Genomic DNA, 12,107 nt, shown 5'->3' with positions numbered 1-12,107 from the left:
AAGTGGTATGATGATCAAAACCAAGATCAACAGGTGTTTCCCCCAGAGTGTTTATTGTGTAAGTACTTCTCAGTTAATTTCCTCAACTTGCTCACGCAGCCTAAAAAGACATTGAATGTTTTGAAAAATCACTTGGCTTTTTGCCAAGTCCTAGTCAGATAAAATTGGTAAACTTTCTAGGAACTACTTAAGACGTTGAACACTCTGGGTAAACCCATCCCAGAACCGTTTACACTTTTTAAATGGATGACTTACTCAGCCATCAGGCCGTCTCTGCCTCTGGAATATCTCTGGTTGAAAAATGCCTCTTCCTCCTCTTCGTCCTAACAAAGACGGACATAAAAGACACAAAATCATTCAAGTCCCATTATATTTAAGCGAGAAATGTCAAGGAGAAATGTATAAGAGATAACACGTGTGATTGACTTCAACTAAGAAGAAGAGCCCTGTTCCCCCTTGAGGTTTTATTAAAAAACAAACAACAACAACAACAACAATAACAAACAACAGTAAGATGCAGGTAGAGATGTACACACCTTAGTCAGTTCTTGTGCATTGGCCAGATTATCCACAGCGATGGCCAGAAAGACATTCAGCAGTGTGTCTACAGTACAGTCAAGGATCTGCATAAGCAGCACCAATAGGGTAACATTAGACATTTTGACAGTCTAATAGAGGCCTTGGAAGGCAGGGTGACAGTATACCTACCTCTCCTCAGCAATACACCCACCTCCTACACTACACCACTGTCTCTGAGGGCTGAGGAACTACAGTGGATTCATATGCAAGACATGGATTTTGGCCACAAGCCAAGGAAATGTGACACACTATGAAGTACAAAGTGACTGGCGACTCCCACTGTTTCCTACCTCCATTTGCCACGATTTGTCTTCCAGTGGTAAAGAGGGAAGCCATTTTATGTTTCCGTGACAACACTGATTCATCCTCATCTTATAATTCTCTTTAAAATATCCCGTACAATGATGTTTTAATTCAGTCATAAATTGCTTATCGTGGAATGTTGATGTCATGAGTATAATTCTTTCAGCCTCAGATGTATTATTTGATTTGTTATAACATAATATATGTTTTAGTGCACCCCTCTGTTCTTTGAAAGGAGATGTCAAGTTAGTATTATAATACATGAAGCTTTCAAATGTGAACAAATTAATGAGCCCAGTATGATTGGTTGCTATGGGAGATTAACATTGGTTCTGTATCACACTAGCTCCCGCTCAGCGTCTCATTGCATATATCTCGCTTCAGCATATATACACTGAATACATTTCAAAATGTACCTTTAAATGCCAGCATTCATCTGGCCACACCCCCATCCGCTTACCTACATAAGCAGGGGTGGTGCCACACACTCATCTCCTTCTCAAATTTCATCACAAGCAACATGTTGCTCATATGCCCACTTGACATGGAGAAAAAATTTGGTTGACAATGTTTCCGAGGAAAGGAAGAACAAGAGATACGTTGACATCATATCTTTATTTTCTCTCTCACTATTTTCGAGAAAATACGGCGATATTGTCTTCGTCACTGGAGTGTCTGGAAGATGGTGATCATTCTAAAATCCTCCACCGGTTTTCGTATTGGGAGCACGCCGCTGCATGCCTCTCAACTGCAGTTCCTTGCTGTGCTGGTTGGGGTGAAACCTTTCAGGACACAGCTGAACTGTAGGACACGCCGCTGTTGTGAGAAGCGGTGGGTTTCAGGTTGGTGAGTACTGTTTTGCTTGCGGCTCCACTTGTCTGTTAGTGCTATGGGGGCTAACTGACAATGTTTACGAAAACCGGCCCCAGATTAAAGTCTTTTGTTCAGCCTCTTAGGCAACAGCGGAAGACCTTAGTCTGAAGCCCATTTTAGTTAACTAGTGGGCCACGACCATTAACACTGGTGATCCCTGTGTTTTCTGGACGAGTGGATGTTTCCTCTGTCACCGTGTAGGCCCCATCTTTCATATCCAAATGAGAGTATTCCCTCACGAGGAAATATGGGCATAGATGTTCGTTAGTGGAAGATCTGTGTTCAAGTCAGCTACAGGCCAGTTTGGTATTGTGCTGGCTCCGTCGGGTGTTGGTAAAATCACCGTTGTAAAACTGTGTTAACATCTTGTTTCTCTTTTCTCTTAAAATGTGAGGAGGGTTTCAGAACGGCGGCCTGTCTGAGTGAGTGTTATATCATTGTGTACAAGTTCAGGTGATAGCTGCTTAGCTTACGTGCTAGTGGTGGCCTACTGTTAGCCAGTCAGCTGTTAGCTGCGGCGCTAGCCTGCTGTGATCACTAGGTGGCCTACCTAGGCTAGGAAACGTTAGCTTGCTGCTATCGGCCGAGGCCCAGCGCGGGGTGGCTCCGGCCCCTCGCGTGCCGCCGCGGTTCCCAACCCCCCTCTCCCTCACGGGGAGAGGCGGGGGGGATTCGAAGCTCCCCTCTGGTCGCGTGCGCCGTTCGCTCGCCGTCTCGCGGGCAGGGGCGGTAGCGCCCGACGGTTAGAGCGGCCGTTAGCTTAATGCTACTCTGTTGAACGTGCTTTGATTATAACATGTTTTAAACACTCTTGACTACGACGTCATCTTTGACAGAGGATGTTCGTCGAACCTGCCCTGGGCCAGGACGGCAAGGACTGCGTCAACAAGGGGGACCGTAGCGACGGGTTGGAGCGGCGACGCTGCCCAGATCGACAACACAGGACGGCTGTGTTTACTACGGTGCCTTGAGACTGCACTTCGCTTGATCTACGCTCCGGGTAGGCAAGGCCTGACCAGACCTTGTACACTTCTTCTGGCTTTCCCTTCTAAATGTTTTGTAAATAACGATGTTTTCCAAAACGAGTGTTGCTGCACTACATTTAGGATACGACGCGAGTTATGTGTGAATTGTCTTGTCACTGGTATTTAGCTTCTCCATGCAAATCGGGTTGTTGTTACAGATGTGAAAATGATCTGGTTTGTTGTGTTGAGAAACATCATGTGTGTTTATATGTACCGTGTACTCACAACTAAGGGGGTTAAATAACCTATAAAGCTATGCTTAGTGACAAATGAGTAAAGAATGATTCTTTTCTCAGCCTGTAATGACAATGAACAGTGTGTTCACATATTAACAGGTTTTCCTGTTTTAACTGGCCGTATTAAGGGTAAAGTAGGAGGATTGTGTTTCCCCCCGGTTCCCTGGGGACTTCTTCATCCTCCTTTCAGACATGTTGTTGCACTACATTGTGTCACTGTGTGGTAGGGATACGATGTAACCCTTAGCTTGATTGCTGAGGTTGTGCTAAAACTGCTGGAGAAACTTTATTTTCCTAAAAGAAAAGATTGTTTGGTCGCTTTCGTGTGTGCTTAGCAAGGCCTGTGGCCGATACTAATCGAGAATTATGTATTCTCTCATTATGAAAAACGGCGTTCCTCTGTAGAGTGTTTTTGCCATTTTTTGTAGGTGATGATGGGTTGTGTGTGTCATGTGACCTACAACTGGGTTGGACTGGCCACAGAAGCACATGTGTAAGTTTGGTACCGGGGTAAAAATCAGATAGCAGGTTAGCTCATGCGCTGTGTGAAGCTGTCAGACGCTTCATAGAGCTGACTATGACTGTGTCATACTCTCTTTTTGTCATTACATCGTATCATGGGTGTGGGGTCGTAAAGGGGTGAACTGGTAACCTTTCCTCCCCCTTTTTTCTGTTGGTCAGGGGTAAACCCACCTGTCCTTCAAGGTTCCTGTCACGTTGCGGTTCGGCATGTTACAGGGTGAGGGGGAGGGGGGAGGGAGTTTCCTGGTCCCACGGCCTGGAATATTGGGCGTGTGCACCGCAGAAATTCCCCCGCCATAGAGTACGTCACCGTGCGCGTCTCTGTTGGTAGGACTTCCGTGTGCTGTTCAGGTCCATGTGATGGATCTGTTTCAAGGGGTGGTCAGGGCTCCTCCTCACCAAGCTCCTATTCGGGCCTTCTGTGAGTTGGGACTCCTTCCGTGAGGAGGGAGCCTCCTTCAGAGTACAGAGCCTCCTCCTCAGATTGTCAAGGTGAGTGGACCCTCTAGAAGGAGTCCTACTCTATTGTGTATGTATTCGATTCAATTCGATTATTGAGTGTGTATGGGTTCAGTGCCTCTTCCCCGGAGAGCCCTAAAACCAATTTTTTACATGGCTCAAGGTGCAATATATTCTTTTCAATCTGTACAGCTCGCGTGGGAAGTCTCTCTGGGGATTCCCGTCTCCTTCCTATGGGAGGGTGGTGGGATGTAAAAATGTGAACAATTTTTACCCCCGGCTGTGTAGACTGGGATACATACTGTTGGTGCTTCCTTCTTTTCTATTAAAAAGAGTTGGAGTTAGGAAGTATCACACCCCTCTTGTCGTTCCCCTGGGCGCCTTGGGGATTCAATGACAGGTCTAAATAGCTTGTTCATTGATGTGGGTGTGTCCCGACGCACGTATAGTGCTAGCTCGGGGTGTTCTGTAAACAGGCGTCTGACTGGCACGCCTTGGTTGCTTGAGGTTAAAACAGCGTTTTTATAAAGCAACTGGGATGGAGGTTTTTCCTCTTCCGACGACCAAATCCGACGACCTGGTTTGGTTATCGACGGATTCTCGTTCATGTCTGGGGGATGATGACGGAATGGATCTGAACATATGTAGAGGGGTCTCACGCCCTGGGGGTGGGCCACCGGGCGCGGTTCGCCCGAACGTCTGGGTGGCGCCTTCTTTTCATGTTAAGATCAACACGCATATCTGCCCCTTCTCCTGGAGTAGGCATGTCGGCGTGGTTAGGGCACGGGACTGGTTCTGGTCACGCTGGTCCGGATCAGTTGAACCCATTGTCCGCCGGGGATGCAGATCTGCTGTTCTGGTACCCTGAGGGACTTGGGCTTTTTTCAGGGGGAAAAATGCCAGGTCGGTCCGGGTGTCACAGGGTTAGGCGCTATGGAGACCCTTGTGGGTACATAGTACTCTGCACTGTCGTAATGGCTTACGGCCATGCCAACCTGTACACGCTCAATCTCGTCAGATCTCGGCCGCTACACAGGTTGGTCCTGGTTAGTACTTGGTTGGGAGACCGCCTGGGAATACCAAGTACGGTGTGCTTGGGGCTGGTTCTCCATTCTTTTTTGCTCCTCTCTTACGCAGGGCGAAGAGGGGCCTGTTGGGGTGGTCTTTGACCTCCTCTGGTGACCCTGTGCTTCCCGTATCGCCGGGCCCGGTCCGAAGTCATGTTTCGTCGACCGTAGGCCTGGGTTAACCCTCTTTTGAAAAACTGAAACACTTGTACTGCGGTATAGCCGGTGTATACCCGCAGGTGTGTTTTGGAGTTTTTTTCTTGAGGGGTTATAGGAACAACCACCGCATTGGGTAACACCAAGGTGGTTGATTCCCTGGTGTGTTGGAGCAGTGTCAACTCCCGGGTTCACCGGTTGAGGGTGCCCCTGCATGTTCATGACGTCTGCCGATCGTGTCAGCCTTCTCTGCCTCAACCCCTCTGGGTGGGTTTTTTTTAAATGGAGGCTTGGTCATGCAACAACGCCAGCTTCCGCCCCTTCCGCCGGGGCGGCTGTGTTCAGCTGTCTCCTCTGGCGCCTGTCTCGTCCGCAGTCTCCAGGCTAGGGTTAACAGCCTGTTGCCTGGTTTTTCCCCGGTGCACTGCCTGCTTCCGTTGGTTAACCTTTTTTGTGTGCTTACGGCCATGCTGACTGCCTGTTCTGCAGGGTCAGTGTGCCAGGCGGTGTACTATTGGGGGGACAGGGCCTGCTCGGCTGAGGGGCCTTTGTCCGAAAACGCTGGCGATGTGGGGGGCGGGGTCACTAAGTGCCCACCTGGTGGGGTCTTGATGCTGGCATCATGGACTTCTCCGGGCCCCCGTTCCAGGGGGTCCAGTCCCTTTGGTGGGTCTGGGTCTTCCTTCGCGCTCCGCTGCTACGGCCTTGCCACAGGGTTGGGTTTGCCCTTGACCCCGTGATTCTGGGGGCAGTAACGAGGTTGTTCCCTCCGTTCCCGGGTGGCATGCGGGTTGTGCGTGTGTGTAGTCGTGGGGTCAAGCCACGGTCTGCTCACCCTGTGCGTTGAGTTGCTTGAGTGCCTCTTCGCACGGTCGGGTCCGTCGCCCTCCCGTGAAGCCCCCAATAGGGGGGGTGCCCTCCATTAGGGGGGGTCGGGGGGGCTCGGTCCTCCCTGGTCTGATGGTTGTGGGGGGCCTCAGCGGGGTACATTTGTCGAGCTTCTAGCTCCCGCTCAGCTCCTATTATGCAATGAGACGCTGAGCGGGAGCTAGTGTGATACAGAACGTTAGGTTATGACTATAACCAAGTTCTGTTAACACTAGTGGATGCTCAGCGTCTAGACGCCGCTGCGGCCCTTGATTTTTCATTGTGGTGAAATTTGTTGGGAAGGAGATGAGTGTGTGGCACCACCCCTGCTTATGTAGGTAAGCGGATGGGGGTGTGGCCAGATGAATGCTGGCATTTAAAGGTACATTTTGAAATGTATTCAGTGTATATATGCTGAAGCGAGATATATGCAATGAGACGCTGAGCGTCCACTAGTGTTAACAGAACTTGGTTATAGTCATAACCTAACACTAACTGTGCTGGAAGGTGATACATACATTGTCACAGTTGCTGTGGATGCTTTTGGACCACTAAAATGAACAAAATTGTAGCAAACTAGTTTTATTACTTGTTTGTGGGCTAGTTAGCTGATATCCTTTTACAACTACTGACAACAACAACAGCTCTAACATGTTGGGTAATTGTATGTCAACATAGCTTCTGTTAAAGATTAAAAAACAAGATTTTCATTGTACTGAATCTTTAAAAACCTGTATATCCTATCCCTCCAGAATTGTACCTCTCATGCTGGGATGTAATTGGACCCCTATTACTTAATATGATTTAATACTCAATCAAGGAGGGGAATTTCCATAAGATAGACAATATTGCACTCATAACAGTCCTCCTTAAAAAAGACAAAGACCCCACCGATTGCGGTAGTTATAGACCCTTGAGCCTCCTCGGAACCGATATCAAGCTGTATTCCAAGGTATTAGCCATCAGACTTCAAAAGCATATGACATCTTTAGTTCATCCTGATCAGACTGGCTTCATAAGAGGCCGCTTGATCACGGATAATATAAGACGGTTACTACATGTGCTAGATGCCAGCAAGGATGCCACTCCACCTATAGCAATGCTGTCCTTGGATGCGATGAAAGCCTTTGATAGGTTGGAATGGTCTTATTTATGGGCAGTACTAGAAAGGATGGGGTTAGGAAACGGATTCATTGATATGATAAAAGTATTATACAAAGACCCATCGGTCATGATTACAACAGGTAAAATTACCTCCGAAATCTTTCCTGTATCGCGCTCCTCCAGACAGGGTTGCCCTCTTAGTCCCGGACTATTCGCTTTATCATTAGAGCCTTTAGCACAGTATATAAAACAATCCCAATCCATAGAACCAATCGCAATTAAGGGCACACAACATCATATTAGTTTATATGCGGACGACGTAATATTGTTCATGCAAAACCCTACCACCTCAATTCCTCATCTTCTCAAGTTGATTGATGATTTTGGCAATCTATCGGGATTTAGGATAAATTGGCCAAAGTCGGCCTTCCTACCACTTAATGCCCCTGCAAAGAATATATTCCTTCCAGAAAAAATACCAATGGTAAAACACTTCAGATGTCTAGGAGTTGAAATATTCCCTACTATATGCCAAACGGTGAAGTACAATTACACAAGATTCCAAGATAAGATCAAATATGACTTTGACAGGTGGTCCAAACTTAAAAACTCAGTACAGGCACGAGTATCAATAGTTAAGATGGATGTTTTACCTAGAATCAACTTCATTAGCTCAATGTTACCGTTACCCCCTCCTGATGGTTACTGGAAAAAATTACACTCCACCGCATATACATTTCTTTGGAATAACAAACCTCCACGAATAAAAAGATCCACCGCACAGAGAAACAAAACCACTATTTTAAAGCGTACTCTTTAAGACCACTGACAACCTGGTTTGACTCCCAAGCATCTGTATCCTGGAGAAACTTAGAAGAAAATATAGTAGCACCACATAGACTGCAGGACATAGTATACACCATATTATCAATTAAGCAATGCGAATTGAAATTTGGCCCTCTTATTACACATGTGATTCGGATATGGCGTGAAACACAGAAAAAATATTCTACCCAACATAAATGGCATAGCCATACTCCCCTATTCAATAACAATGCACTCCTTATTGGAAAACGACCTATTAGATACCCCAAATGGGAAAAGCAGGGCATACATACATTGGGAGATGTTTTCAACAAACGGGTTTTTTGTAGCTATCAAGATATACGTAACAAATTTAACCTCACCAGTTCCACATATTATTTCTACGCACAATTATTGGAATGTTTGAAGGCTCATGGAGTCCCATTAAAGACACCAATTGAGCACCACAGATATCACAAATTCTTCTATGAAAGAGAGACATCGAGAGGCTTTGTATCTGACTTTTATCATCACTTACTAACGTCTTCGTATGGAATCCTTCCCCTAGACTCAGTCTGGAGGAGGGATATACCAGACTTGGAAGTAGATTTTGATTGGCAAGAAGTCTGGGCAAACGTTCGAATTGCGTCACGCAACCCGGATCATCAACAAATTAATCTTAATTATATTCATAGGCCATACCTGACTCCTATAAGATTGAACAGAATGGGACTTAGACATGATTCTCTATGTTCCTTATGTACAAATGGTGATGAGGGTACATTTATGCATATGTATTGGGATTGCCCACCTGTTAAGATATTCTGGGAAGAAGTGACCCTGCAATTATCAGAATTTTTATTTCTGAACATACCTGTACAGCCCTCTGTATTGCTGTTGAATGATGTTTCTCAGTTTGCAGCCTCTATACAGCTAAAGAGACTAGTTTTGTCCGGTCTCACAGCAGCTAAAAAGCTGATAGCATCACGATGGATTAAACCGGATAAAATGTGCCGGAAGGTATGGGTTCTTACCTATCTCGATGTGATTTATCTAGAGATATCTACAGCAAGAATTTTAGGTGTCAGTGAAACCAGCATTGCAATCTGGTTAGAAGTGGTGGAGAGAATAAAGGCTAGCATATGAATTGTAATTCCTGGTTAGAAACGAATGAAAATGGATGGATTATCCAAGTGGGGGTCCTGGGGGGAAGAGCGAGCAAGAGCATAATGTATGTATTGTATTGGATTGCAAGTATTAGGTATATATCTCCTAAACTACATTTATATTGATTCAAATGGAATGTATAGTCCTGTGATTTACTTTGGATATTTACTGTTAATGCTCGTGTATCTAATTTTATGTCATGTTAAAAAGAATTATAAAAAAAACACACATATAAAAAAAAATAAAACTGTATATCCCCAGAGAAATACAACACAATCTGAACTGATCATTTTTTTAATTACATTTTTTTATAATTCTTTTATAAGGATACAGTTTCCAAACAGGGTAAGGACTATAAAGTAGATCGAGGACCACATGCCATACTGGACTCCACCTTGGGAGCGAATTCCATTGTACATCACCTCATTCCAGTCCTCGCCAGTCAGAATCTGTGGGCCAATCAACAAGAATCGTATGCATCATTAGCGAAGATTGTTTGCATTTAATTTGACAGGTGAATGGTCTGAAAATGAATCATACTAAAAAAGAAAAAAGAAAAGATGAGAAAATAATTGATTTCCATTCCAAAAAGACTCATACCTGCGTTTATTAGCTGTGTCAAGAGAAAGAAGAATGACCCCCCCCCCCCACACATAAGCCAGTAACTATAAATTACAAAAAGGAAAGTAATCCTGGTCAGAACAATGGGGCAGACTACAATATATTTGCATTTGTTAGCCATGCTAGGGATCTAAACAATCAATCCATGCCAAAGCTAGATATGTAAAAGGTGAAAGACTCACACTCACAGCCACGCTGATTTGGCAAAACGCTTTCATTTGAAACTCATTTTAGTCAGAAGTGCCATGGTTTCTCCATATTGTCCCGTTGTACCTTTTTAGCGCAGCAGCTTGTGCTGGTAGGGGGGAACTCATTCACATAATTCAATGGATAATACTGATTGGCTTGAATATGGTATGTTTATAAATAGTGCAGGGGGTATGATGGTAGCTTTACTGTTAACAAATCAGAACATTCGAATGCAGATAATCTTTTTTGTCAATGAGACGCAACTCTACAGACGTGCTGGTGAAGATGAAGGCCTGGTGCTAGATGGTACGGGATCATTGGCAAACTGGGTGCTAGATCGGACGCTTGTTGAAGATGACCAGCTGGTGCTAGATTGGATGCCTGTTGAAGACGGCCAACTGGTGCTAGATTGGACGCCTCAGGCAACACCAGCCTCAAACTCGCCTGAAAATTGTGAACACCGTCATCTTGTTTTTCTCTGCTTAGATGTTTGAGAATATTAGCGTGACAAAACAACCTGGAGGAAGGACATCTCGAGCAAACTAAAAGTTAGCAACCGGGGAAGAGTGATTGTATATGAAAAATCAAGGTAATGTTAACATCAGCTGGTTTGATTATTGATTATTATTATTTCATTATTGAGCTCAGTGGCTCAGTCTGATTCACGCTGAGCGCACAACTGGTCAACAAGAAACGCGCGAGAGAGAGAGAGAGAGAGAGAGAGAGAGAGAGAGAGAGAGAGAGAGAGAGAGAGAGAGAGGGAGAGGCCAAATCAGAAAGAAAAGAATACTTCACCAGTGAAGAACAGAAGTGATCACTGCGGTGAGCTGCCTCGCCATGAACAACATTAAGATAATTTCCTCTCTCTGTCTCTCTCCTCCTCTCTCTCTCTCTCTCTCTCTCTCTCTCTCTCTCTCTCTCTCTCTCTCTCTCTTCCTCACTCACTAACTCATGTTGTGACATTAATGACTCATAGCCATTTTTCAGTTCCTCCAGTCCACTAATTCAGACCTGATTATTATTTGTATTTTTTGCACAATCGAAGCGGGCATGGCCACCTTAATTTCACAACTCGATCGAATGACTGGATGGTTCTTAGGGTCCCTCAAGTTTGTTCTGATCTAGGGAAGTCAGCTTTTTCCTTTGATGCCTCTAACTCATGGAATGTCCTTCAACTCTCTCTGAAATTGGAGGCTCTTCCTTCCCTTGGTATGTATAAACGTATGATTTCAGACCATTGTGTGACTACCTGTAACTGTTTTAGCTGATCTTTTTAAATCTTTTAAATTTTTTACTCTGGTGTTTAATTTTCTGTGAATATTGCTTGTATTATGTACTGTTTACATTTTGTACAATCGTTGTTTCTGTAAATGAGGGAAACCTCAGAAGATTACGATTTTAAATAAAGGTTGAAAAAATTTCTTAGGTATGTATGTGATGAATAAACCTCTTGAATCTTGAATCATGATATAGCCAGATAATGCATCAGCTAGTATTTTTTGCTAGTTCAATTCTACCCTAAAGCCATGAACGACTCAGTTTGCTCTGTCTATTTTGTAACGACTCTCTCAGTTCTGGATTATGATTTATTACAGGCTCTGGTGATATGAACATGCTACTTAATCCAGATAATAGATAAATACAAATACTATTCAATATCTGCACTTGGTTAATCAGATGTCTATTACTTCCACATAGAAGTGCTGCTTGTGCTGTTATATTTCGTACCTGGCTTATCGCGTCCCGCTCTTAAGCCTATTGAGATACCTCTTATCTCCTGTACCTACTGTACTCCACCACGAAAACAACTTGTACACCCACACCTGACCGGGTCCCGCCTCTATGGAGGCGTAGCCTATAAGACCATGGCCATGGTCACCAACACACCCTTCCTCTATTTTCGTTCCATCATATTGAATGCAGTGCACCTTATGTAACTAGTAGTATGAAAAAGATTGGAGGAATTGCATAATGTTGAAAGCTTACCGGAGGTTTGCTGGCCCCTGGCATCTTCGAAGCATGTTTCAGCGACACGACGGGCCTATGTTGATGTTTCCTCGTCTGACGACAGCAGATCGAGGGGCAGCGTACATGGTTTGGCTATCGGGCCGGCTTGTACAACGGTGAGCCCTGTG

General features: G+C 44.9%; 1 protein-coding gene across 1 annotated transcript in view; it reads right to left on the bottom strand.

The window, feature by feature from the left end:
• cacna1eb (calcium channel, voltage-dependent, R type, alpha 1E subunit b) overlaps window positions 1-12,107 on the bottom strand; it is a gene marked incomplete at its 3' end in the record, with an annotated part of 180,761 nt that overhangs the window by 65,702 nt on the left and 102,952 nt on the right. Inside the window, exons 17-19 of the mRNA XM_084327663.1 lie at window positions 9,494-9,611; window positions 537-604; window positions 256-323 (exon numbers count right to left, since the gene is read on the bottom strand). Of these exons, the coding sequence (XP_084183789.1) occupies window positions 256-323; window positions 537-604; window positions 9,494-9,611 (254 nt within the window). The remainder of the gene's footprint in view (window positions 1-255; window positions 324-536; window positions 605-9,493; window positions 9,612-12,107) is intronic.

Source organism: Notolepis coatsorum (genome assembly GCF_963971535.1).
Source record: "Notolepis coatsorum genome assembly, chromosome: 13".
In the NCBI taxonomy this organism is placed as follows: Eukaryota; Metazoa; Chordata; class Actinopteri; order Aulopiformes; family Paralepididae; genus Notolepis; species Notolepis coatsorum.
The sequence above is the reverse complement of the archived record's forward strand: the minus strand, read 5'-3'. Positions and strand labels throughout refer to the sequence as shown.